Below are 25,417 nucleotides of genomic sequence, written 5' to 3' on the forward strand. Positions count from 1 at the left end.
ACCTGCAGACTCAATTTGCCCAGCGCTCGGAACACTCTGTGACCCGGAGCCCAATCATTTCTTCGAGACATGCAGGTTCATACTGCAACATGATCAAATTACAAAGTCGGACCATGCCTTCTGGACAGAACAGTTGAATGCTACTACAGTAGGTTCCCGTTCCCAGCGCCACCAATAACCTCTTTGCCCTATCACTATCAGTGCATATATGACAATGATGCAGTGTTGGAGACGATTTGACCAGCCACTGACTATCGCACGTTTTCTGGCCGGGCACGACTTGCGATGAGATTTTGCCACTCACTCTCGGTACCGTACACGTGATCACCCTGGCGGGGGTTGAACCTGATTGAACTGGGAACAAACTGGTTGTGTAGCGGGGAGCATGACGAGACAGGAGATGTTCTCTACGATCTTGCTGGCCCGATGTCTATTCGATCAGGGAAAGGAAATCAGGGTCTAAGACATGCCAGAGGGCAGGAGGGCATTGCGGGGAAGTGCCAGATAAAGTCAGACCATTATCCCATTGCCGAAAGTACTTCGTACTACCTACCTTACCTTCATTCGGTTGCCGGTCCCAGAGATAAATTCTGCGCTGAAAATTCACTGATCCATTGGTTCCAGCCCTACCGTAGAAATAGTCACGGGTCAGTGGCAGTTCCAGAGTCTAGATTTGGACATGTGGAGGCCAAATTTAAGCATTGCAGTTTGTGAGCAATGCGCGCTTGCTTGATTTACTTTTTCAATAATACCAATGTCCTTGGTTTTATGCGCACATGGTCACAGGATCTAGATCTTTGAGCAATCATCAGCACACTGAGTAGTAATTGCGAACATAGTGCTGCATTGATAAGTTAGACTCTAGAATAGTATTAGATTGGGCCTGCATATATATTTCCCGCTGAGATACCTCGTAAAACTGGACCCTAGGCATCCGTTGCTGCAGAAGCACCATCACTGAAAACTGCGAAGGCTAAATCAAAAAAAGGAAACTTTGAAATCCAAAGTTGCTCCTCCAAACGGGATGTTCATGTACTGTACCAGTTCTCGATCATTGATAGATCATAAGGCGGGTTCTGCTGGCAGGAAAAAACGGCGCTCACATTCCCCGTGACTTGTTCCTTGGGGGTTGTCGGCTCTGATGTCGTCAACCCGCCGTTGGTCTACTTTCCCCGAAACATTGCTTGAACGCTCACCTGCAATGCTACTCTGCTTTACCCCATACACCCACACTCCCCCTTCCTATTTTCATTGATCACACGTACCATATTGCATTCTTCATATCATACATCGCGCCCGCTGCACCATCCCAGCATGGCTAGAATCAGAAAATCCAATCCCCTTTCCCCCTCCCTTCAGGTACAGCCTCCTCGCATCTTTCATGATTCAGCCGCGAATAGCGGGCCCACTGCCAATGGCCAGACACAAACCGTCATTGGAGCACCCCCGAGGTTAGTGCTTAAAGAAAGTATATCGCAGCAGCAGCAACAAAGTCTGGAAATGGTCCAGATCATGCTGCATGTGTCGGTAGGCCTCAGTTTGATCCGTATGGCCTTGCCATCAACATCCTCCTGACAATGCATGGCTAGTTCGGCACCTTGTTCTACCTTCGGTTCGTCGGCTTTCCGCCTCGATTCACCTCAGAGCTAGTCTTATAGATGTGTTATCTCGTAGGGAGTTCTTACCGCTACCCTGCTTCGACGACCGAGACTTGAAGGAAGCTCAGCGCGAGAAGAAATTCTCCTACCGTGAGTTTCTCGATCGGAGTACGCCATGTCCTACCTTGGACTCCAACGCGCAAATTCCCTTTGGAACAGGCAAACGGGGCCAGCCGCTGAAGATCATCAATCGAGGCTCGGATCCCAAAGCGGATATGATCCTCGACATATTGGTATGATCCCGTATGCAGTTGCACAGTGCGGCTTACTGACATGCGCAGGAAAACGGCATCTTCGATGCTTTGAGCAAGAACGTGCTGGAAGCGATTCAATTGACGGTCCTCGTCGACAAGGATGCTCCCGAGAACGTCCTCGAGTCTTACACGTTCTCTTTCAAATACTCTGGAGAGTCTGGAGACATCAACCACCGTCTTGAAAGCCTGTCCATCGATCCAGTGGGACTAGTCGCTGACATAAAGACTGCGCAATCGGCCCGAGTAGGCCTGGAGACGATTGTGAGACGGTTGATCACCCTCAGTGCCTTCCTACCGGCTCTGCCAAGTTAGTATGCTTATCTCTTTCCGAAAGAATCCTCGCTAACAAGGGTTGATCCAGACAAACGTAACCTGGGAATTCATTTGTTCTATACCGATGATTGCCCTCCTGATTATGAGCCTCCGGGTTTCAATGGAGCAAAGGATGAAACGATCAGGTTCCCACTCACAGAAAATTGGAGAAAGGAATCGCAATCATGCGGGGTAATGGATAGTGGATGGCACACGTAAGAACGAACTCAACTCTTGTGCTGCCCGTATAGCTGATTGTCTTTAGTGTGGGACTTAGAGTGTCATCTTTGAAGTGGACTGGCCCAGACCCAGAGGGATCAGAAGCTCTGCCTCAGATCCCACCTGATCTTGAATACACGGATGTGGTTAAGAGAATGGATGATGTCGGGTTCGAAGTGAAAGAGAACGAGGCCGCCATAAATGTGATCGAACAGTACAGCTGCACGAATGGAGACGCTCCATCAGCCCAAGATCAAGCTTCGTCGTCTACGCCATCGCAAAAAGCCGATGCCTACATTGAGCCGACCCAGGATGTCGCCGAAAGGCTGCAATTGCAGGAGATGCAGCATGTGAGTAAAATATGCTTATAAATTGAGAATTAGTCTCGGCAAGGCGACTGACCAGCCCAGACCCAAGCGCCAGACTCTTTGCCGAATGGTGACTTGTCTCCTACCCAGCCTATCATCCCTCAGGAACGTCGCATATCCGAAGACATAAGCGATATCCAACCCGCACAACCCCAGAAGCCAGTCCTTACCGAAGAAAGTGTTCGTCAGATCACAGAGTATTTGAAAGCTCAAGGCTTGATTGTTTCTCGAATTAGACGAGGTCAAAGCAGCGTGAAGTGCCAATGCGGCTGGGACGGCGAGGAAAAGGCTAAAGCTATGGTGAGTGGTAAGCTATATAATAAGAAAATATGACAGACACTAAACCTCTTAGATCGAATGTTCTTTTTGCCACTCGTATCAACATTTGTCTTGCTACGGATACACTGATAGTGACGACGCCAGACTACCTGACGTCCACGCTTGTTATCGATGCCTTTTGCGACCCAAGGAAGACCAAGTCCTTCAAGAGATGACTAGTCTGGTTCTCTTGAGAAAAGCAATTCATATCATACAGACAGAAGGTTATCCGAGTCACACATCAACATTCACAGAGAAGCTTCGTAAGTGAACCGCTTCTTGTTCTCGAGCAGTGACCTGACTGTTTGCAGATTGCAATGGCCAAACCGTCGTTCAGTTGACGGAATTACTCAGAAAGCGTCAGCTGCTGGAAGGAACGCCAGGATATAAAAGTAAAGGCTTTGTACGCAAAGGCTTGCCGAAGTTCTTCATCCCTGCCTCGGAGGAAGTCCAGCAGACGATTGACGAGGAAATCATGGATCCGATGCTCAAAATTCGACACCATGTAAGTCCGTCTGTGACCATTGTCACCCGCAAGCATGCTAAGTACAATGCAGTATATACTGCCAGGTGACTCACAGCCACCTACCAAAGCGACTAAGTCGTTGATCGATAAGGAGCGGGAAGCAAGCATCGAAGCGGCCAGCCAGGAGAAGGACAGCATGGATTCTACACCCAAGCCGAAGGAACAACGCAATACAGAACCGGTCGAAGAAACCGTGACAGTGATTGGCAGTCAGACTCGGAGTCGCAAGAGAAAGCAGTCTCTGGCCACTGCCAAAGAAGACCTTGCGCAGCCCAAACAGTCCACACCAGACCGTCCGAGCGGCAGAGTCACCAGACTGAGCAGCCGAAAGGAGAGCTCTCAGTCGACTAGTACCAGAGCCCCGCGCCCAGAGACACCAACCACACGACAGAAAAGCCCGAACAGTCTCCGACGGAGTAACAGAAAGCGGCGCAAGATCAGCAACTACTCCAAGCTCATCGATGTTGGGGCCGACGAGTTCGACGTCTGAGATAATGCGACTTGCGAGGTCTCAACTAACGAGCTGCTGGATGGCCCCTCCGCTCCTAGGAGCCGCCACTAGTTTTTGACTTCAAGGCAGTATTACCCATCGTTCATGTTATAAATAAGTAATACGAGGACCCTGACTCATGACAGCCTTTCATTCAAGGGTCTGGATCAAGGGTCCTCAAGTTATCTAGCTTTCAGGTTGCGATTAGGACGTTTCGAAATAAGGTTATTTGTACCCACCTCCCTGTCTCACCAACCCACACCACGCAGACAAACAGGAGGGCCAGCGAAGCCTTCGCAATAAAGGGAAGCCACAAAACTGACATCGCATGAAACGTACACGGTTTGAGACGCAAAGATGGGAACGGGGGTGCTGATTCTCCATTCGCAAGATGGCCCATGTTTACCACCACCTTGCAGGCAAAAAAACTTGTTCTGTTTCAGAAGCTAGCATCGACATATTAGCAATAGTATAATATATTCGGGGACTTTGTCCGATTTCAATCAATGCCCAGGCGAGTCGGGGACTCCATTCTGTAGCGGGGTTGAGCAGGGGGCTGTGCTATCCGTGCGTGTGTCAGTGTAGTCGTGCTAAGATGTTCCTACTGTAGTATCTGATTCTGGACGGAATACAAAGCTAGACCAGCCATGGTTCATGATGAGGGTAAAAGACATAGTCGATCTCTGACATCAAGGGGATAGGTATTCTGATCATAGGAAGAGGGTAAATAACAAATAAGTACGAAGGGAACAGCGACCGGAACCCTTCACATGTGATGCAGTCACCAGACTTCCGTCACTATGGGGGGTAAGCATCTATGCCTCTTTTCAACATGCAAGATCAATCTCCGAGCGCGGCACTGCTGTCATAGATAGGCGAGCCCGCTTCCCACCAACCAGCTAGTCACCTTGGGAGGCAGAGATCGAAGCACGCGAGCTTTCGCCTGAGACAGCGCCATCCGCTCTCAGAAGGCTTACTGCATGACCTGGAGCTCATATTCTAGGTAAACTGATCCCACCAACACAAAGAAGAAAGTCCTCGAAGCCCGGACCTAAAAACCAGACACATGGATACTGCACCCTGCCCCCTGCATCTTGCATTCTGAAACCACGCTGTGCTGTCGCACACGCCATCAGTTCGCATACTCCTGGAAAAGCATGAGGTCCAAAACCCCGGAGGCCGATCGATACCCAGTCAGGGAGTCGGCGGGGCAAGAAGCCAAAAACAGGGTCCCGTCAGTTGGACTCATGAGGAAGCTGAGGGGGATTTGGAATTGCCCCTTGATTGAGGTGGATCTGGGACGCCTATCTGGTTGTGTGGACAGCACAGACTGATGAGAACACGCTGTGATTATAGCTTTACATCCATCCGGCGCATCTGGTCTCCCGCCGACGAAGGGAGGCTGGCCTGAGCCGTCATATTCGGAGCATTTGCAGAAGGGGGACTAGATTCATGCGGGCAGCGGGACTACGGGGGTGGATAGTGGATAAGGTACTCGGGGGAGGATTGTTTTTGGGATAGGGATGAACGGCAAAGTTGAGCTTGATAATCTCTCTAGGCGGAAAAATACATGGTTCTATCGGAGGACTTGGGTGCTCTGGGCCGAGTTTCTGTGATCCGCTGACAATCGGCAATGTTGCAAGTACTCTGTACGTGGACGACTGGCTGACCGACCCGAATCTTGGAGTCGTCCGAATACTTTTGCTCTGCTTTTCGAGTCTCCTTTTGTGAGGGGTTGGGTTGACAGTCTGGAAAATACTCCGTAAGTCATTAGAATTTGGTATAGGGCTCGTTGATCAGCGGTCTATATCCAAAGGTCCCGATGGTTCGAAAGCCTAGTCAGAGAATATTCCCAATGGCCAATCGTGCCTGAAACTGCGACTATTGACTATCAAAATTCATTGACGTGCGCATTAAAGTTACCTCTTCCTGGGGAAACGAGCTGCATCTTACTTTCTCGGGTTATTGCTCCATGTCCGGATTCTGAATTTGTGGGGAATATGGCGCTTGGCTCCTGTGTCTGCTTAGCTACCCTACAAGAATATCAGCACGAGACCCCCGGCCCAGTGAACAGGTAACGTATCCATAGCAAGCATTGAATTTGTCATATGCCAAGCGATCATTGTTCATTTATTTTTGTCAAGGTGCGGACTAGTTCGGCAATTGTGTGGCATGGAAAGGGGGACTAATCGTGTAAAAGATGATCGGACAGGCGGACGGCAGCTTGGCAAATGATCGATCTGCATACTAACTTTCAGCGAACAAGGGATGGTGCATGAAATATCTGCATGCATTCGAGTGCCTGTGGTCTCATCGCAAAAGAATTAATAGCGTGGAAACGATGGCATGCATCAATTAGAGCACTGTAAGGTCTGCACTCCAGCACGTTGCAGCTCCCGGAATGATCAGCTCGACCGTACAATCTCGACAAGATCTATCCGGCCGTATCTCAAGATGCCACAGTGGATCCGGTAAGATCAAGTCCATCTTAGTGGTAGGGGGGCTGACTGTCTGGCGTTGTCGCGTTGTAAGCTACCCTCTTCTCAAGCCGAAAGGCGCATTGTCTCGCTGTGTGTACTGAGTACATCAGTCGACGGGTTGTTGAGGCATCATTCGGGACGGCGTTCCATGGAAGCTTGTGTGGAAGGCCGTCCATTATTGATGGTTATGAAGTCGTCCTGCATCTAAGATTTGAGATCAAGCTTCTGGCTACCCAATGACGGACGACTGATGTCTAGTTCGGCACTATCTTGCCTCCCGATCGGTAGTGGCGCACGATGTCGATAGCATAAGTAGTATGAATCAGAAGGCTCCCCTGGGTATACTGTTTGGAGTAGGGATGGACGGGTTCGTGCTTGTTCAAGATCGATATCATCGAACGCTATTGAATTGGAACTTCGACGACCCCACCGATATGACGCTGGGGTATGACATTGGGGGGCGGGACGGTGATCAGCAGCAACTGCCACTCCCATTGGGGAAAAAGTCCAGCTAAGGGACGGCTGAGAAGTCGAGGACAGGCGAGGGATTTCCGTAATCTAGTTCGTCAAGGCTTCATGGATCAGCGATCGTCGAGGGGTTGGCAGAACCCGTGGAGAAAGGCTAGCTGCTTTAGCCCCTGAGGACTTTTCACCATTGCCGATACGAACTCGGCATGACAGCACGACAAACGAGGGGTGAGTTCTGAGTCGCCATATTGGATACACCAGCACGTTGTCTTGGCCAATTCACACTTTGACTTCCCTCCTTAAGGAACAATGAAGTGGACAATCTGGTCGGGCTTTCGTTTGTTTACTCGCAAATAATCCAGGAAGGCACGTGTCCAGCCGCGCGCCTAAACGTAACGGAATTCTCCTGCCCAGTGGGAAGGAAACAAACTATTGACCTCTAGAACATCCCCTAGAAAAAGTGCAGAAGACGGGAAGGAACACATCCTTGGAGGGAAAGAGAAACTTTAAGGCAAGGGGTGGTACTTGTCACTATCTACTGCCTTAGTCCTGTGAGATGTATCCATGATCTTTCTTTCAGGTTCCTCTTTTCTAGTATCCTCTTATCCTCTCACATGCAACTTGGCTGACAGTTTTTCCATGGAAGCTTTACCCGTCGCCCCGTCCGGAACCCCTGACCGACCATGTCATTTCCAGGCAATCAATCTCTTGCATTGCCGACTGGATGACAGGAGAGAATTAGACTATACAGTATAAGAATAATGCCTCATGCGCTGGTTCGGATTTCGGAGCCTTGACTCCTTGAGTCTCCCACGGACCTTCTAGGGCCCATAAGTACCGAACGGTGACCAGTCTTCAGAGCCCAGACATAATTTGTGGCACAATGCCTCGTACTGGCTTTAAATGGCCTCCAATAACAAATTGAAGATGAGAAACCAATTCATTTCTGAATCTTGTACTTGCCTCAATGGGGCATCGCTTGCCCCAGGGGACCCATCATGATTTATCAAATTATCACCACCGAGCATCCACCCCTCGGACTCCCTCCACCCGATGGGTCACCCACGCCCCTCGGCCTCTCAGCGGCCGCGGTACGATCTATGGAGCCATGGTTGAGGGGTGCCTGTCGATTGTTACTGCTGTTGTACGATGCTCGAATGTCATCATTCGCCCTCCCCTGATCCTGATGGCCATGGCCCAGGGCTGTGCGGTTCCTTGCCCGGCAAAACACTGGACAGCGCAATCACAAACAGACAAGGCTTCTCCCGTTCTTGACGTTCGTCGTCGGGCTTCATGCTCCACAGCTTGGATTTGAGTTGCTAAGAGAACCTTCCAAGACATCTTTGTTTGGGTTCCTGTCCGTCCCGATATTGCTGGCTCCGAGCTGCCCCATGCTACTACTAGATTTAGACACTACTGGCGCCTCCTTCCAGTATCCTGTGTTCAGTGTCCACCCCTTTTACCGATAGTAACCTTCAACTACTGTTTTACATTGTCCTCTGCACCGTGATCTAACAGTTTAAATATACGGTTCTAATAAACATTCTTTCATAGCGCCTACTAATTTTTAAAGGCTCTGAACGGCCGGAACCCTCCTGCGCCCGGTTAATCTTCTGCACCGACATCCCTTCAAAAGCAGTTGAGGACCCTCTTCTTGGTGCCTCTGCTCATCTTTGACAATAGTTTCACTCGTTTACATTTATCCTCGATCCGAAAATTTTCGCTCTTCTGTGGTCGGATTCGTGTGTCGACTGCCGTTGTTTTTCTCTTCTGATCATACATTCTCTAACCTTATGCCACAGACCCCTGCCTCTACATATTGTGGCGTTCATAGGGTCAGGTACCAACAAATATTCATTTCCCAGACCGCCTGTTCGAGCTATAGCAATTGGTAGACGTTGGTTTCCAGCGCTCGTTCTGACCGAAACGGTACCCATACACACGAAGGAGTTTCTGGCGGCACACCGACTTACGGTTGTGTGGGGAAGACACAAACGGAGTTGGAAACAAGACAAGAGCTAAAAAGGGTTCGAGGCCTCCCGCAAATCCCAACATTGCCTGCGACGCTTTGACTCTCGGTGGTTGCCAATCATTCCACTATTGACCTGACGGACGTTGTGTGGGATTCATTTCAAGCCAAAGCTGCCAGCATAGCCAAGCGGGTGGTTGAACTGTCACGGACGGAACCTATGAGTGGAGCATTCTATACTTGACAGCAGACTTCCGACGTCCTTTTTTGAAGAACCGCCAAAATGAATGTGACTACCGGCGGAAAACTTCCAGCAACAGCGAGTCAGGACGATCTCAGGAACGAGGGTTCCTCGAAAGCCTACAAGATCTTGGGAGCCGCCGACATCTCTTCACATGAAGAATTCTCGAAGCGAGACGACAAGAGGAAGTCCAAAAAGCCGAGCTTCAGACGATCTCCAGATGCGAAGCCACACAAAAATGGGAGTTTCGTGCCTTTTCCGACCGCCGCTTCAGAAGCCACTCTGCCACCAGCTCATCTTCGTATCCGAGCCTCGTCACCTCTGCTGGGGCAAGAATACAGATTGGAAGATTCAGCCCTGCCTACTGTACCAACAACGTCAAAGAGACTTCATCTCACCGGCTCCTCGTCGACCCTGTTCTCCTATTTCAGCTCCAAGGAATCGAATTCAGATACGAATCCGACCATCGGGATGACAACCACCGACTCCGGGAAGAGTGAGGACCACAGATCACAATCGCGGCATAAGGCAGAATCACGCCAGGGACTCAAACAGCCCAAGGGGACCATGTGGGACTCAAGAAGGAAAATGCGTCCACCTCGGATTGATCTTTCTCTACTGTTCCCCAAGCCGCGGGCAAATGATGCCCCGCTCCTGTCCCCCCAGCGCATGGTCAATTCACCGTCTCCTATCTCGGTAATATTCGAGCAGACAGCCGACACACCGGAAGACTCACAGACCAATGACCTTGATCGCAAGGTATCGAAGTCCCCCCCTCGTCCAAAAGCCTCTATCCTGAAATCTACCAATCACCACATCCAAGAACCATCCACTACTTACAAGATGAAAACCCCAGATTGGTTGAATCCTTCGTTTGAGAAAACAGTACGCACCAACGAAATGGATCTCGCTTTGCAAAGTTATAGCGAGATGGAATATCAACCCCAGCGAACTGAGCGGTTGCATGTACAATCTCAAGGCCGCGACAAATTCAAGAAGCGGGATTCGAAGTCGACCGAGCAGGAGTCGCGAGATGTCTCGTCCAATAGTTCTGTGAGCGAATGGAGCAGAGAATTTTACTTGTCTCCCAAGAGCCGTCTTCCACCCAAAGCTTATCGTGCCTCAACTGCCGGGCGCAATGATGTACATGGGAGGAATTCAATGCCCAAGAAAAGCAGCAAGAGTACGTTAAAGACAGCGGATCTCAACAACTTAAGCGTTCTTTGTCTGTCTTCGTCGGAGGACGAAGAGGACGACGTGGAAGACTATCCCAAAGGCCATTCCGAGGCAAGCGCGAGAAACAGTGTAGCGACTTATGGCGAATTTGAACCTGAAATCTGCACAGCTTCTGCAGCGCATACGACTAGAGGCAGGTTAAAGAACATCGACCGGCCAATCTCCAGCATCAGTCGTGGATCACAATCCATACAGAGAAATCATTCTCTCCGGCGCAACCCTTCCATGTCGTCAGCGGGAAGATCATCGACAGCCACTCGAAAGAGCCAGTCTCGCCGATCAAGTGGTATCCCCACCATCTCCGAGCCAGAGTTCTTTCATGGCGATCCTATCTTCAGTCAGTCGAAGCCTGTTCCGCGCACGCGAAGCTCAATGACGGCACAAAAAGAGACGAATAGGCGAAGTCGAGTCATTGCGGTGACGCGGCAGGAAGAAAATCTTCTCGAAGCGATGAGACAGAGACAGGGTAAAATCACGCCCAGTCTCTTCAACGAAGTCCGGGTTCCGGAACCTGATCAGGGGTCCATGCTCTCCGTACCTTCACGCGACTCATTCTACGGCACGGATATGTCTTTCTTACGCTTGAGCCCTGGACTTTCAGCTAGGTCGGGGCAGAGCGACCAAAGCACACAGCAGAGCGATCGGGAGGGTCTGGTGTTCCAAAGCAGTTCCTCTGAAGGGGAGCAGAGGACTGTCTACTCGTTTCCTTCGCCTCGCACTAGCTTGGCGTACTCTGAGAGCCTTCCATCTCCAGTCACAAGCGGAGCTTCTCCTTTGACACCCACACATCCTTCACATCGGTTCTCGGCCCTTCCGTCGCAGAAACCGGCCCCTGTACGCCCGCCTCCCGCCGTTCCCCCAGCACAACGCCGACACTCTAGAAGACGTACGGATAGCAGTGAAGCGATAATTCTAGAGGAGTCAAACGAAACACAACAAACCGACGAGATTCCCCTGTGGGCTATCAGGTGGAACAACGAAAATGGTAACATGACAGCTGTCCATTAAAGGCACAGCTGTCTTGAAGCTGACATGGAGTGTCTATTCATCACGATGAAGTCCATGTTTTGGCAGCTTATAACGCCCAGAACCGAGCCCAACCTCATTCACTTGACGCATTTCATACTGTCTACCCACCTACCTAACTAAACACTCATTGCATTTCTCACTGAAACCTGATTTCTGTCATGGCATGAAATTTCAGCAACATGACACCCCACAATATTCCTTTCTCAAAACACTGATCGCTGGCTCGTTACCTACTCATGTATATATTTCTTTGACGATATTAGAGGATGTGGTACGGCGTATCACCCGATAAATACTTTTGTTGAACCATGACTTATTCGTACCCGTGTACTATTGCCTTTTTGGCTGCGTATAAAACGGAAAGCTGCGATTCCAAATTTGTGCGAGCTTATTGTAGTGTGCATGAGGCCCGCCCGCTTGTCGCATCCATGCAAAACCGTGACGATAAAAGAGGGGAGCCCCTGAAGCCGACATATGATACCCGCCGGGCTTATCGAATAGTAACTGAGCACGTTGAAAAGTACCACGGCAGGGCGAGTGGCGGTGCCTGGGTTGAAGATTTGGTGGCTTGCCAAGGTGCTGAAGGCAGGATTTGTTCGTCGGAAGGATTCTCCGTCAGTCGATGCTAGAATGAATAGGTGTGTTTGTTCACATTGTAGCAGCATTTGGGGGGGAGGGGTGGTGACGAGCATGGATCGACAACCACATTGTTATTATGTCTAGGTCTGACGTCAGCTGCCATTCCTCAGGGGGAGAAATTAGCGAAAGTCGACTTAAGGAATCGATTTGAAGGCTGGAAAGTGGGAAGTGGGAAGGAAGACTAACTACGTAGGTATGGAGAACTACGGACTGAAAGAGAGGGACTAGACCGCCACAGGTAGTAGTGACCTGCTCAGTGCTTTCTTCCTTCCAACCCCCGTGATCCACACCGCCCAAACAAGCGTCTCGACAATACCCCGGACTCTCTTTACGCTCTCATCCTCTCTCCGATTGATCCTTCAGGCCTTTTCTCACCTTTCTCCCTCCGTGCTTTATTTTGCGGGTCCTTTCTAACTCGAGCTCTACTCCTCAATACTCCCCCCTCCTTCCCGTCTCAACAAATAGTCACCTCTCGCCTTCCCTGCCTCTCGCGACTCCTTCGATCGATCGGGCCTCGGTTTGCTGGCGGACTCACGGCCCAGTGCGAACACCCGCTCTCCCCTCCCCCTCCGACAACCGACCGACGCGCACACACAGCGCCCAAGACAAAATCAGCAACCACAATCCCCAAGTCTCCATAGATATCGAACGAGCTGGCATCACAGCCGTTGATTATATAATACTGCCTAGTGTTTGGGTTGGGACTTCTCAAGGGACAGCGAACGCGACATTGAGGACGACTTCACCGACGTCACCATGGGAGAGACCGCATCGCGCCGGTCTGCAGGACTGGGAGCAACCGTGAAGAATGTTTCTTGGGCCTTAGTAAGATCTTGATGCTTTCCAACAAAAGATTATTGCTGTGCGCCCATGCTTTGCGCTCGGCGTCGAACTTCTTGGCATCCTTGCTGACCGTGTGCGCTTGGGTATAGTTGACGGTGCAGTATACTGCCTTTGTGTTGGTCCGTTCATTGTCTCTAACATCCCTCTACCTTGATAACAAAAAGCTGATTCTATCTCATAGTTGTCACATTACTCTAGGGTTATGCCGCCAGCTGGCGGTAGTCGATACCTCACGTCTACAGCTGTGTTCTTCAACGAGGTTGCGAAACTGGCCATCTCCTTGACCATAGCGTTGTATGAAGTTTCGAAGACGGCGCCTCCTTCAGTTCCCGCGACATCACTGTTCTTCTCGCTTACCTCCGCCGTGTTTTCCGGAGACAGTTGGAAGCTCGCAATCCCGGCGTGTCTCTACACAATCGCCAATTCGTTGCAGTACATTGCACTCTCGAACTTGCAGGCTGCGACTTTCCAAGTATCATACCAGCTTAAACTCCTAGTGACAGCCATATTTAGCCTTTTCGTCTTCAGAAGGTCGATCTCTCTGCGCAAGTGGGGCTTACTGGTACTGCTTGTGATCGGGGTAGCACTCGTGCAAATACACGATGGCAGTGTCGACCAAGCCCACTTTGATGAAACCGCTCATCTTTCCTTCCCGCGATCGTTGGAGGAATGGAAAGCTGCTAAGCTGGGACGCGACAATCTTCACAAACGTTCTGCGACTTACGAAGGAATCGAGGAGGATATTCTGACTGCCAATCCGCGCTTGAACGGAACAATTGGGCTCCTCGCTACTGTGGGCGCCTGCGTTGCCTCTGGTCTTGCAGGAGTGTATTTTGAGAAGGTCATCCAAGACAGCGCAAAAGCGACATCGATCTGGGTCCGTAACGTTCAACTCGCTATCTACTCCATCTTCCCTGCATTGTTCATCGGGGTTGTATTCTTGGATGGCGAAAAAGTCGCTGCCAATGGGTTCTTTGAAGGATACAACTGGGTCGTTTGGTCCACTGTTATCGTACAAGCTCTTGGAGGAATTGCCACATCTTTTTGCATTGGCTATGCTTACAGAGACGCAAAGAATATTGCTACAGCTGCAAGCATCGTCCTCACTACGCTAGCGAGCACTTGGCTCTTCGAGTTTGAGCTCACTGCCAATGTATGCGATTCACCTTTTACTTTACTGAGACAAAATACTAATGGCTATGCTTATAGTTCCTCCTTGGGTCCTTTGCAGTACTCGTGACTACTTGCCTTTGTGAGGAGTCGAGCGCCAATCTTGCTAAGACGCAACGCCAGACGCTGCGTCCTCCTCCCATTCGCATTGACCGCTATGAGAAGGGCAACAAGAGTGGCGAGGCCTCCCCGGCCTCCCCGTCACCGAACGAGATATCCATCAAGCTTCCTGGAACACCATTTTTGTCCGATGCCGGACTTTCCACCTCAAGACCTACATCCCCGGGTCATGTACGTGCCAGTGCTGGCCGCACTCCAAGCGGTGGATACTTTGAAAAGCACCCTCGCGACCAATGAGCCGAAGATGCCACTACCGATGCTTCGATAGTAGCTTTGGCTTTTGCTATACTGTATCATGTCTCCAGGAAGTAAATATGGATGGTTAGAAGCGGTGATATTTTGATGCTCCTCATGGGATATGCCCCGATTTCTTGTACTTTATTATAGTTATGTCCCATCATTTCTTATAGCTAGATAGGATGCGCAGATTCTGTCCAAATATACATCATGGTTCTGTATTATACAGAGCAAAACTGAAATAGGTTATTGTCTGCCTTGTGGGTTCCAAGACGTATACAATGCTCTTCGGAGAATGAACGTTATTCTCACCGAGAAGGTGTTTGCCTAGTTGTCTCCCTTGGAGATCACATGGTTTTCACCATGTTCCCATCTTCCTCCTGGGATCCCACATGATCCCGTCGACCTTCCATCTGTACCTCCCTCCACCCACCAACAGAACCAATCTTTGTTTCACCGCAATGCATACCTAGGCAGCATGCAGCGCAAAAACTATCAGCTCAAACTCTCCCCCAACCAGCGCGACTTGTACAAACGCAGGGCCGAGTCACAATTGCGGACGCCAAGCCGCTTCAACCACAATGCTAATCAATTACTAGAAGAAGGTGCTCGAGTCTCACCGTACTTCAGCAAACAGGGCCATCAACATGCTGGGAACTATCCTCCTGAGACACAACGGCTTTCCCATGACAATGCCTTGGAGCTTGATGCGTTTGGTGGGTCATTGACATGAAATCCACCGCAGTCACTACATAGCTGACCTCAGTGATTGTACAATTAGATCTCGAATTGTTAGCGCAGTCTAATGGACAGACACAGGGCATTTCTCGTCCCAGTTCACGGACTGATCATTACTCAGCTCTGAATCATCTACAGCCGGTTGCTCCCACTTGGGCATCCCGGACCCCGCAAGGTCAGTGTACAATATATTACCAACGCAGATGTGGTAACCTGACGAAATGGCAGACGTGCTTCAGGTATCACCTCACGATGCAGGGTCTAGCTCCTCAGGCGTGGGGATAGGCACACCTTCCAGCCCCTTGATTAGACTTCAAGCCCCAAGAGGATCCGTGGCCCATTTCGGACAGCATCCAAGAGACGCTCGCGTTGATAGTGAATCGCCATACCATGCTAGCCCTAATGCGGATCGATTGTTATCTTCCTTCACTACTTCTTCTGAGCTTTCAGTGCAACTGCTGCCAGGTCAGAGCGCTAGTTCCCACCGCTTCCCAGCGTCTGTCCGGGGCATTGTCCTTGTATCGGTGCATGAGCTTCCTGATAATTACCGCTCGATATTCCATTTCCCTGTCTTTAACGCAGTCCAGTCCAAGTGCTTCCAGGCGGTCTACCGAAGCGACCACAACATCGTCCTTTCAGCCCCAACAGGAAGCGGGAAGACCGTCATCATGGAGCTTGCGATATGCCGTTTGCTCAAAACCCTTAAGGACGAAAGATTCAAGGTGGTTTACCAAGCGCCGACAAAGTCCCTGTGCTCGGAGAGATTTCGGGATTGGAATGGGAAGTTCCATACCTTGGGGCTACAGTGTGCTGAGCTGACGGGCGATACCGATTATACACAGCTGAGAACCGTACAAAACAGCCAGATTATCATAACCACTCCGGAGAAGTGGGACAGCATGACCCGAAAGTGGAAAGATCATGCACGCTTGATGCAGCTCGTCAAGCTGTTCCTCATCGACGAGGTCCATATTCTCAAAGAAGCCAGAGGCGCAACACTCGAGGCCGTCGTATCTCGTATGAAGACTAATGGCTCGAACGTACGGTTCATCGCCTTGAGCGCCACTGTGCCCAACTCGGAGGACATTGCGACTTGGCTGGGTCGCGACGCCACGAACCAGCATGTGCCGGCGCGTAGAGAGTATTTCGATGAAAGCTTTCGGCCCGTAAGACTGCAGAAGTTCGTGTACGGCTACCGATCACAAGGAAATGACTTCGCATTCGACAAGATGTGCAACGCTAAGTGAGTCCGCGTCGACTCTATCACGGTTGGAATGTTATTGACTTTATCACGCAGACTTTCGGACGTTATAGCCGCGCATTCCTGTAAGAAGCCGATCATCGTCTTCTGCTGCACGAGGAACTCCGCCGTCTCGACGGCGAAGGAGCTTGCTAGGTTGTGGTCAACGTCCAACCCTCCTGCCAGACTATGGAAGGGCGCGAGCAGACCTTTGGAGGCACAGAATGCAGACTTGAAGAGTGAGTTCCGCTTCTCTAGCATGAGGGCTACATAGTTCTGACCATAATTATTGAAAAGACACCTTGAGTGCTGGCGTCTCTTTTCATCATGCTGGTCTTGACCTGAATGACCGGCGTACCGTTGAAACTGGGTTCCTTGAAGGACACATTAGCATCATATGCTGCACCTCTACTCTCGCAGTCGGGGTCAACCTCCCCTGCCATCTTGTCGTCATCAAAGGCACCGTGGGCTGGCAAGAAGGTGGATGCAAAGAATATTCTGACTTGGAAATCATGCAAATGCTCGGTCGTGCGGGTCGACCACAGTTCGACGACAGCGCCACCGCCGTGATCATGACCAGGAAGGAACGCGAGACTCACTACGAGAAGCTTGTTTCAGGATCTGAAAGTCTCGAGAGTTGCCTCCATCTGAACCTCATCGATCATCTGAACGCCGAAATTGGACTAGGGAACGTGACGGACATTGATTCTGCAATCAGATGGCTGGGTGGGACCTTCCTGTTCGTGAGACTCAGACGGAATCCAGCACACTACCAACTGAAAGAGAACGCGGATAAAGATGGGGAAGAAGAGCTGCTTCGACAGATCTGCGAGAAGGATATCGCGTCACTACAGGAATGTGGGCTTGTCACAGCTAACGGCCTTCGATCCACCCGTTTCGGAGACGCAATGGCTCGCTATTATGTGCGTTTCGAAACTATGAAAACGCTGCTCACCTTGCAGCCACAGTCCACTGTGTCTCAGATAGTAAGTCAAAGAGCCTTAAAGAGGGCACCTCATCGCTGTTACTAAAGATGCGCAGCTTTCCGTCCTCGCTCAAGCAGAAGAATTTCGAGAGATTCGTCTCAAAGCAGGGGAGAAACCACTGTACAAAGAGATCAACCGTGCCAATGGGATACGGTTTCCCATCAAGGTCGATGTAGCGCTTTCAGCCCACAAGATCTCGCTCCTGATCCAATCTGAATTAAGTGCGGTGGACTTCCCAGATGGCGAACCGTTTCAGAAGCACAAGTTTGCTTTCCAGCAGGACAAGAGCTTTGTCTTCAACCACATCAACAGATTAATCCGGTGCATCATAGATTGCCAGATTTCTCTTGAAGACGCGGTAACCTTGCGGAACGCGCTAGAGCTGGCGAGGAGTTTTGGCGCCAAGGTCTGGGATACCTCTCCGCTCCAGATGAAGCAAATCGAGCAGATTGGAATCGTTGCAGTCCGGAAATTGGCCTCGGCTGACATAACAAGCATTGAAGCACTGGGGCAGTGCGAGCCGCACCGTATTGATATGATCTTGAGCAGGAATTCTCCGTTTGGCATGAAGGTGTTGGAGCGTGTTGCGAGCTTCCCCAGGCTTCGAGTTGCCATCAAATTGACTGGGAAGGTAATTTGAACAGTAGAACTATTCAATTTTGACTAACAGGAAAGTAGGAAGTTAAGCCAGGAGTACTTGTGCGAATTCGTCTCAAGGCCGAAATCGCATTCATGAACGGAAAGTGCCCTTCTTACTATCTGAGACGCCCCGTGTACGTTTGCTTCTTGGCTGAGGTATCAGACGGTCGTCTGCTCGAATTTCGGCGCATCAGGTAAGCTACGGATACCATGATCTTCTTCCAAGCTGACGGGATATAGTGCGAGTAAAATGGCGAACGGCCAAGAAATTCTGCTCAGTGCGGAGCTGAAGGACAAGGACCAATTCGTTTCCTGCTATGTCTCGTGTGACGATATTGGTAAGACCATGTTCCGTCACATAGCTACCCCTTCGCTGATATCAGATAGCTGGGACGTTGAGATCTGCGGTCTTAAAGCCCGATCTTCCCACGACGGTATTCTCTTCTCGTCCGAACGAAGAGCCAGGAACTGTTGCAGCCAAGCCCCAGATGAATATTTCGCGCCGTCGTAGCAATGATGCATCTCAAAGCAAGCAACCCAGTCCACATAGTGTAATCACTATTGATAGTGACGAGTCGTTGTTCGACGAGTTCCTGCAGGAAGGTATGTTTGTCTTCAACATTATCTTCGAAACGGCTCACATTCTGGTGACAGAAGACCCCGACTGGTCAGCGCTGAGCACGTTGCCAGTGCTTTCGGAAGATAAGACCAAGCAGACAGGCTCGAGTAAGAGCAAAAGCTACGATAGCAAGGCTAAGGGCAGCGAAGTTGAGGAACTGGCACCAATGGAGAATGGTCGGTGGGCATGCAATCACCGATGCAAGGACAAGACAATGTAAGAAGTACAGTCTATGCTATTAAACCGTGATGCTAACAAGGGCAGTTGTAAGCATTTTTGTTGCCGTGATGGACTTGATAAGCCGCCCAAAGCAAGTAAGAAACAGCCTTGCGCCCCCGAAAAGAAAAAGGGGCTCAGCCAAACAACCTTGTTGGCACAAACGATGAAGAAAAATGAACGGACTGCTAGAGACAAGATCAGTGATACGAGCTTGGGCGAGGCGACCAGAGAATCCTCCTTTTCGACACATCTTGAGTGGCAGGAAGCCTCAGAGCTTGCTCTGAAGGACAGACCGGAGCAACTTGACCTCGATGAACAACCCAGTGACGTCTTGTCGGCTAGCTTGTCCAGACATAAGCTTCGGAGAGAGCCCAGCGAAGACACCTTCAGTGACTTCCCTTCACCTTCTGCTTTGTTGCTTGGAGGTCAGACTGATACCAAGATCGAGAGCGGCGAACCTTGCAAGAAAGGTGGCATGGTCGAGGAAACGCTAGACTTGAAAGATAACTGGTCTGACGAGGATATATGGCTTGCTGTTCAGTCACCGCTCGAGAGTCCAGCTCTCACACAGAAGATTAAAGAGGAGAGCACACGGATAACTCATGGTCATGTCGAACAATCGTCCAATGGTAAATCCAAGCAAAGGTAGGGTGGCAGATGAATTGAATAGACAATACACATGGCTGAGCTGACACAATCTAGCAGTGAGAAAGAGTTGTCCTCCAAACCAGCTTCCGAGAAGAAAAGAAAGCTGTCTTTGACAGATGTTAGAAGCATGAAAAGAATCAAATTGAACGGACAGATCTTCGATGGCGAGGGCAACAAGGAGAATAGTCAGCCTGGAGAGTTTCAAGGAGCTTTGTCCGTTCAGGACACCGTTGTGCCCAAAGGCTGGGAAGACATTGACCCTGCACTGCTGGAGGAGTTCAAAGATATAATCAATCTGCTCTAGGAGGATTAGAGGAAGACTGCGACTTGCTACCAGATGTTGAGTAGCTCCGGTGATACCTTGTTCCTGCCGTCATCCAGCCATCGTGTGGTAGATTACCGAAACTTCTTCGCTGCAGCCTGGAAGTTACCAGGCAGCTGGAATTTGATATGATGTCTCTTCACCATCTGGATAGCAGGCTTTCCTCTTTCGGAGATTCTCAATCCGTGCGGTGGATCACGGGTTCCCTGTGGCGTCACCGGTGTAGCTGATTGTAGAGTCCCAGTGAATTTGTGAGATGAACGAAGGTGATGGTAAGGAATATCTAGTCACCGAGGAGTATCATAAATATGAGGCCTGTGATACCTCAATCCTCACTGTTCTTGACCTTCGCGTTCTTTCAACATACACTCACATAAAGAGTTCTTCAGTCAACAACATCTTTTGTGGACAGATTCTTTGAAGGCAGACCTCTTGTTCTAGGCAGGCAAGGTAAGTAAGTCCTCAAGCTTTCCTTCTCCTTTTTCTCCCTTTTCTGTTTAGTATAGTTGTGTTTGTTGGCTGTGTTGAGGTGGAGCTCTTCATTGATGTCTCCGATCCTTCCACTCTGTACCTTCTTCATCCTTCGTCCCCACTGCCGTGACCAGCTGCACAACATATCAGGAAGAGTTAAGAAGCAGCGCGCTCCACTCGTATGACTGTTTCAGGTGTTAGCCCACATTTCTTTTGTAATGTTTCTGGTCTATGTTTCACCTTTCATCTTGATGCCCTACGTCTCTGACGGGGAAGCGCTCTGGACAAGAGCGCGACCGTGTCCAGCAACACCACCGATAGTGAAAGCATGACTTCTCATCAGATCTGTCTTTCCTTTCCTGTCCCACCACATCTCTTTCTCTGGCTTCTTCCGGCTGCTCATGGGTGATCTTGCGGGATACACTTGTACTGACCAAGGCTCAACATGGCAGATTCAGATCAGAGATCCGAGCCCCCAAGATGGGAAAGCTCAACTATCTCGCGGTGAGACTCTCTCCATCCCCCTAGAAGATCATATCAGCACTGCTCTGGGAAACAGGCTAGCTAATGATAGACATACAGAGACGCATTAGTGGTCTCAAGGCAGGCCAAGCCGTGTCCAAAGACCTGGTAAGTCTGGCCCCATACAGCAGAATATGCCAACCCTGAACATCAACATAAGTCTGACTTGGGACGCAGAAAAAGCGTTTCCCTCCCGGTACAGGCTCTAAGTCCGCCGCACGAGACCCCTTTGTCGAGATCGATGTGACCGGCAAGGCTTTGACAGACGATGGTATGGCGCAATTCATCGACGATCTGGTGGACTGCCTCGAGTTCAGAGACCAGGACCATCCAACCGGACTGGCCAGAGTCACTGAGCTCCATTTGCAAGGCAACTTGTTGACTGTCAATTCACTGCCCAAACTGGCTGAGGTGGTGGCCCTGAGTGCCGGAGATCTTCGAGAGCTGGACCTATCCAATAACAACATCCAGATCGCGACTCCCGAGGAGATCGAGAAGTGGGTGGCTTTTTTGGAGTCATTCCAGAAGTGTTTCATGCTTCGAAAGCTTGACCTGGGCGGCAATGCTCTGGGTCGTGCGGGCATGGAGCATCTTGCACGCATCTACATGAAAAGCGACTTGGACTTTCTTGAGGATGATGCTCATGAAGTCATTAGTAGTGAGTATGACGAACAGGAAGAGTCAACCGAAACGAATGCCCTTGCCGAAGGTGTCGCTCGAATGAAGCTGGTGGCTGGAAAGGAGAACGAACCCTCTCGTTCGAAGAAGTCCCCTTACAAGCTCAAATCGGAGCTGAAGAACGGTAAGTCAGAGTTCCGCTGTGGAAAGGTAAGACCATAACTAATGGGCGCTTCATGCATTAGGTCACACTTACGAAGAGTTGAAGAAGTACGCCTGCACGCGCGGCCTGCGTTCGATCCCCCACTTGCTCTTGACAAATGTCTCAATGACAAGTAACAGTGCCATTCACTTGGTGCCTATGCTTGATATTCAACGTGCCCCCGAGCCGTTGCTGAGTTTCCTCCCCGTTGTCGGAAAAGCCGTGACCCTGCCAGAGGCCGCCACATCTAGCAAAAGCATCATCTGGCGACCCAATGACGAGCTAGCTCCTCATGTCCTGAGAATGATTGAGGTAGCCGAAGAGCTTCAGCAGTTTCAGCAGTCGAACGGTGGAACTGAGCGAAAGGAGGCGGGTCAGGGTGATAACGGAAATCTCGCAGAGGCAAGCGATGCTTCGAGTGAGGCCAGCGGAGATGTCGACAATGCTGCCCAAATGATGTTGCAGAGCAAGCTGAGAACCGAGTTCACTCGGGTCTGCAAGCGTGTCCGTCTTGAAGTTATCAAGGCCGACGGCATCCACAGTAGCATGATCTGGTCCACCGCTGTGAAGATGATGCTAGTCTCACGCGCTCTGCTGCTGGAGGATAAGGACCGTCCCTTGGACGGCGATGACGACGACGCCCTAGAGCGCATGCCTATGCCCAAGCCACGTGAAGGTCGAGTCGTCTCTTTGCCCATTGACGACAGTGAAGATAGCTCATCGGGAGAGCCCACGTACTACCATGTCGAGGATGCCATGCCGTTTCGCGTGCGTATCGCTCAGCCGGTGACATCGGCGCCTCTGGGCAGCTTCATTCACGTCAGGCGGAACAATCTGAGCATTTCGGAGCTCTCTGCAGTGAACGCAGGCAGCCACCACTCTCGTTCTGGGAGCTCGGGCCCCTTCCACCCCAGTGCCGTTGCTTTCGACCAGCAGTTTCCTAATCTACCATCGACCACCCAGAGTGCTTCTACAACCCGACGTGTGCCTTCTAGCGATATTGCTGAAGCGAACCAGCCCAGAAAGGGCCCTTCACCTCCTCAGCCCCCTGCGACAGCCAGTCGTCGACGTGTCCGCGGCTGCAGCAAGCTGGATTGGCGTTATGATCTTCCCTTCAAGGTCTGGCGTCGTATCATCGCTGAAGCGGTGGGGGCAGATGGCGTCCTGGACCTCGAGCAACAGGGTCGCATCATGCACTACGCAAGTGATTGGGATGTCGTTGCCTACGGAATGCAGATCAAGGGTGCCGAAATTCACCAGCAGCTCTGGAAGTTCTTGGAGTCCGTTGGTTGTTTCACCTACAGCCCCTTGTGAGCTTGAATCGCCGTGCGTGAGTTGTCTGCATCCGCAGATACCTCACTTTCACATGTAAGATAGTCGATAAGACAACCTCAGAGTTTGATGGAATGGAACAGGAGATTAGAGTCGGGGATGAGCCGATAAGGGGAGTTCGGAGAACACGCGGTTGAATGTATCTGATGTGCTAGGATTACTCGGATTTGTTTGCAGGCCGGACATGCTGGGTGGTGATTGGTGCTGTTGCATGTATTTGACCTGATGTTTTCCATCTGATACTGATGTCCATATTTCGTTTCAACTAACTTAGTTACACTACAAATGAAAAAAAAGAAAAAAAAAAAACAGCCATCGATTGCTGACAAAAGCGTGTCTTTCTCTCAAGCTTATCATCTTATCGCCCACGTGATCCTTCTCCATTTTCGACCAGCTTCTCCAACGTCATCTAGTTGGGGTCTCTTACAGTACTCAAAAAATAGACCTAGAAGACCGATTCGCCACATTTAGAAATTTACAGCTTTAAAACCTGCCTTTCTACAAGACAACCTCAATCCTCGAACCATATCCCACGTTCAAGTCCAACCAAGATGCGCGGCCGACGAACCAACACGCAACCGGTGGAAGACAACTCCGTCGCCCCCGAAACCCTCAGCGATGGCCTACCTCTCCCCAAACTCATCGTCTTCGACCTGGACTACACGCTCTGGCCATTCTGGGTAGACACGCACGTCAGCGCCCCGATCAAGCCCCGCGACAACAACTCGCGCTGCACAGACCGGTACGTCTTTCCCCATACCCCCTCTCCCCTCCCACAAGAACCCCAAACTAACCCGACCAAAAACCAAAAGCTGGAACGAATCCTTCACCTTCTACCCAGGCGTCCCGTCAATCATCCACAGCTGCAAGACAAAGTCAATCCCGATGGCGATCGCCTCCCGCACGCACGCGCCGGACCTCGCGCGCGACATGCTCAAGGCCCTGCACATCATCCCCTCGTTCACCGACAACCCGGCGGCCAACAAGACCAAGACGGTGCGCGCGCTCGACTACTTCGACTACATCCAGATCTTCCCCGCCAGCAAGACGCAGCACTTCGCTAAGATCCAGCAGGCGAGTGGGATCGCGTACGAGGATATGCTGTTCTTTGATGATGAGGCACGGAATCGCAATGTTGAGACGGAGCTGGGCGTCACGTTTTGTTTGGTGCGCGATGGGACGACGAGGGCGGAGGTCGATCGGGGGGTTTGGGCTTGGAGGAAGAGGAATGGGATTCGGAAGGGGGAGAATAAACTGGATGATGGGGCGGAGGAGTAGGTTCCATGGGGTTGTTCATGGAATGATGATGAGTTGATGGATAGATGGATACATAGATAAATAGATACCCTGTTGGGACGGTTATGGATTACTTTATTTCACAATTAAGAAGACACGAAAGAAATAACTCAGATCTGCTATGCGCTTGTGCAGGAAGAAAAGTGCTAGTATACACACTGCATCGGGACAGCCGCATACCACCGGAACCCACTCCGGATCTCCGCAATCTTATCTTTCTTTAGCTTTCAACCGACAACAACGCAACTCCAACACCTTCTTTCAAATCCTACCACCCACCCACACACTACACTACAAACAAACCTCCAACACATATATTCTGTCCTCATCCCACACCACGCAACGAGCTAAAAACACAAAATCCCAATGGACCCCCATCAGCAACGGCCACAACCCACACACCTCAAACCACCACCACCCGCACAGCAACAACAACAACACCAACAACAACGCACCCCCTCATCCTCAACCCCAAATCCAAATCAATCTCACCCCCAGCGCCCCGCCCTAACAATCCACCCAAAAGCCCAACTCTCCGACACAACCATAATCCAAGGCACGCACCCAATCTCAATAGGCGCCCACACAATCATCCACCCACGCGCGCGCCTCTACTCACACGAGGGGCCGATCCTCATCGCCGAGAACTGCATCATCAGCGAGAAGACCGTCATCGGCACGCCCAGCCCGGTACCTTTTCCTTCAGCTGCTGCCACAAGCACAAGCACAAACACAGCCCAATCGAACCAAGGAAGCAGCACAAGCGCAACCAACGCCCTCCCCATCCGGATCGCGCCGCGCGTGGTCATCGGTCCGGCTGTGTCAATTGCGCCAGGCGCGCAGATCCATTCCGGTGCTGCGATTGATGCGCTTGCTGTTATTAATCGGCGGGTGAGCGTGGGGGCGCATGCGCGGGTTTGTGCGGGGTGTGAGGTTGCGGCGGGGACGGCGGTTGGGGAATGGGTGGTTGTTTGGGGGAGGGCGGGTG

General features: G+C 50.9%; 8 protein-coding genes across 8 annotated transcripts; 7 read left to right on the forward strand and 1 right to left on the reverse strand.

Moving 5' to 3' along the window:
- Positions 1-1,197: 1,197 nt before the first annotated feature.
- On the forward strand, positions 1,198-4,634 carry BO97DRAFT_374472 (putative meiosis specific protein Hop1). The gene is made up of 10 exons (XM_025692933.1): positions 1,198-1,527; positions 1,590-1,612; positions 1,675-1,891; positions 1,940-2,219; positions 2,274-2,439; positions 2,490-2,793; positions 2,854-3,111; positions 3,164-3,392; positions 3,441-3,634; positions 3,687-4,634. The coding sequence occupies exons 1-10, from the start codon at positions 1,315-1,317 to the stop codon at positions 4,143-4,145; spliced, it is 2,343 nt and encodes a 780-aa protein (XP_025548830.1). The 5' UTR covers positions 1,198-1,314; the 3' UTR covers positions 4,146-4,634.
- A 4,553-nt stretch (positions 4,635-9,187) lies between these two features.
- Positions 9,188-11,698, forward strand: BO97DRAFT_163629 (uncharacterized protein). The gene has a single exon (XM_025690241.1). It carries the CDS (start codon positions 9,346-9,348, stop codon positions 11,545-11,547), a length of 2,202 nt encoding a protein of 733 aa, XP_025548831.1. The 5' UTR covers positions 9,188-9,345; the 3' UTR covers positions 11,548-11,698.
- BO97DRAFT_163615 (uncharacterized protein) lies at positions 11,699-12,401 on the reverse strand. Its single transcript, XM_025690240.1, has one exon. It carries the CDS (start codon positions 12,258-12,260, stop codon positions 11,850-11,852), a length of 411 nt encoding a protein of 136 aa, XP_025548832.1. The 5' UTR covers positions 12,261-12,401; the 3' UTR covers positions 11,699-11,849.
- Positions 12,402-12,564: 163 nt separating this feature from the next.
- Positions 12,565-14,754, forward strand: BO97DRAFT_374478 (putative UDP-galactose transporter). The gene is made up of 4 exons (XM_025692934.1): positions 12,565-13,032; positions 13,140-13,169; positions 13,232-14,203; positions 14,260-14,754. The coding sequence occupies exons 1-4, from the start codon at positions 12,964-12,966 to the stop codon at positions 14,575-14,577; spliced, it is 1,389 nt and encodes a 462-aa protein (XP_025548833.1). The 5' UTR covers positions 12,565-12,963; the 3' UTR covers positions 14,578-14,754.
- A 301-nt stretch (positions 14,755-15,055) lies between these two features.
- Positions 15,056-20,160, forward strand: BO97DRAFT_396066 (putative DEAD/DEAH box DNA helicase (Mer3); the record flags this gene model as incomplete). The annotated part of the gene is made up of 12 exons (XM_025694068.1): positions 15,056-15,293; positions 15,344-15,456; positions 15,555-16,558; positions 16,613-16,794; positions 16,853-17,541; positions 17,597-18,172; positions 18,220-18,374; positions 18,421-18,518; positions 18,568-18,783; positions 18,835-19,015; positions 19,064-19,628; positions 19,689-20,160. 12 exons carry the CDS (start codon positions 15,056-15,058, stop codon positions 19,968-19,970), a joined length of 4,299 nt encoding a protein of 1,432 aa, XP_025548834.1. The 3' UTR covers positions 19,971-20,160.
- A 779-nt stretch (positions 20,161-20,939) lies between these two features.
- Positions 20,940-23,128, forward strand: BO97DRAFT_374481 (uncharacterized protein; the record flags this gene model as incomplete). The annotated part of the gene is made up of 6 exons (XM_025692935.1): positions 20,940-20,963; positions 21,042-21,089; positions 21,159-21,801; positions 21,845-22,150; positions 22,202-22,562; positions 22,695-23,128. The coding sequence occupies 6 exons, from the start codon at positions 20,940-20,942 to the stop codon at positions 23,113-23,115; spliced, it is 1,803 nt and encodes a 600-aa protein (XP_025548835.1). The 3' UTR covers positions 23,116-23,128.
- A 451-nt stretch (positions 23,129-23,579) lies between these two features.
- On the forward strand, positions 23,580-24,411 carry BO97DRAFT_472334 (Mg-dependent acid phosphatase; the record flags this gene model as incomplete). Its single annotated transcript, XM_025700124.1, has 2 exons — positions 23,580-23,875; positions 23,946-24,411. The coding sequence occupies exons 1-2, from the start codon at positions 23,685-23,687 to the stop codon at positions 24,409-24,411; spliced, it is 657 nt and encodes a 218-aa protein (XP_025548836.1). The 5' UTR covers positions 23,580-23,684.
- A 290-nt stretch (positions 24,412-24,701) lies between these two features.
- BO97DRAFT_374486 (transferase hexapeptide domain protein) lies at positions 24,702-25,407 on the forward strand (the record flags this gene model as incomplete). Its single annotated transcript, XM_025692936.1, has 1 exon — positions 24,702-25,407. A coding segment is annotated over exon 1 (612 nt), but the record flags the coding sequence as incomplete, so codon positions are not given.
- Between the last annotated feature and the right edge of the window lie 10 nt (positions 25,408-25,417).

The sequence above is a fragment of the Aspergillus homomorphus genome (assembly GCF_003184865.1).
Source record: "Aspergillus homomorphus CBS 101889 unplaced genomic scaffold BO97scaffold_36, whole genome shotgun sequence".
NCBI classification, from domain to species: domain Eukaryota; kingdom Fungi; phylum Ascomycota; class Eurotiomycetes; order Eurotiales; family Aspergillaceae; genus Aspergillus; species Aspergillus homomorphus.

What these genes read in the sequence shown, in the direction of transcription:
- BO97DRAFT_374472 (XM_025692933.1), top strand. Translation starts at nt 1,315, where the DNA reads ATGGCTAGAATCAGAAAATCCAATCCCCTTTCCCCCTCCCTTCAGGTA. An exon ending in ATATGATCCTCGACATATTG is followed by an intron (nt 1,892 to 1,939) that starts GTATGATCCCGT and finishes TGACATGCGCAG; the next exon opens with GAAAACGGCATCTTCGATGC. An exon ending in TGCTCAAAATTCGACACCAT is followed by an intron (nt 3,635 to 3,686) that starts GTAAGTCCGTCT and finishes AGTACAATGCAG; the next exon opens with TATATACTGCCAGGTGACTC.
- BO97DRAFT_163629 (XM_025690241.1), top strand. Translation starts at nt 9,346, where the DNA reads ATGAATGTGACTACCGGCGGAAAACTTCCAGCAACAGCGAGTCAGGAC.
- BO97DRAFT_163615 (XM_025690240.1), bottom strand. Translation starts at nt 12,260, where the DNA reads ATGCTCGTCACCACCCCTCCCCCCCAAATGCTGCTACAATGTGAACAA.
- BO97DRAFT_374478 (XM_025692934.1), top strand. Translation starts at nt 12,964, where the DNA reads ATGGGAGAGACCGCATCGCGCCGGTCTGCAGGACTGGGAGCAACCGTG. An exon ending in AGTATACTGCCTTTGTGTTG is followed by an intron (nt 13,170 to 13,231) that starts GTCCGTTCATTG and finishes TCTATCTCATAG; the next exon opens with TTGTCACATTACTCTAGGGT. An exon ending in AGTTTGAGCTCACTGCCAAT is followed by an intron (nt 14,204 to 14,259) that starts GTATGCGATTCA and finishes CTATGCTTATAG; the next exon opens with TTCCTCCTTGGGTCCTTTGC.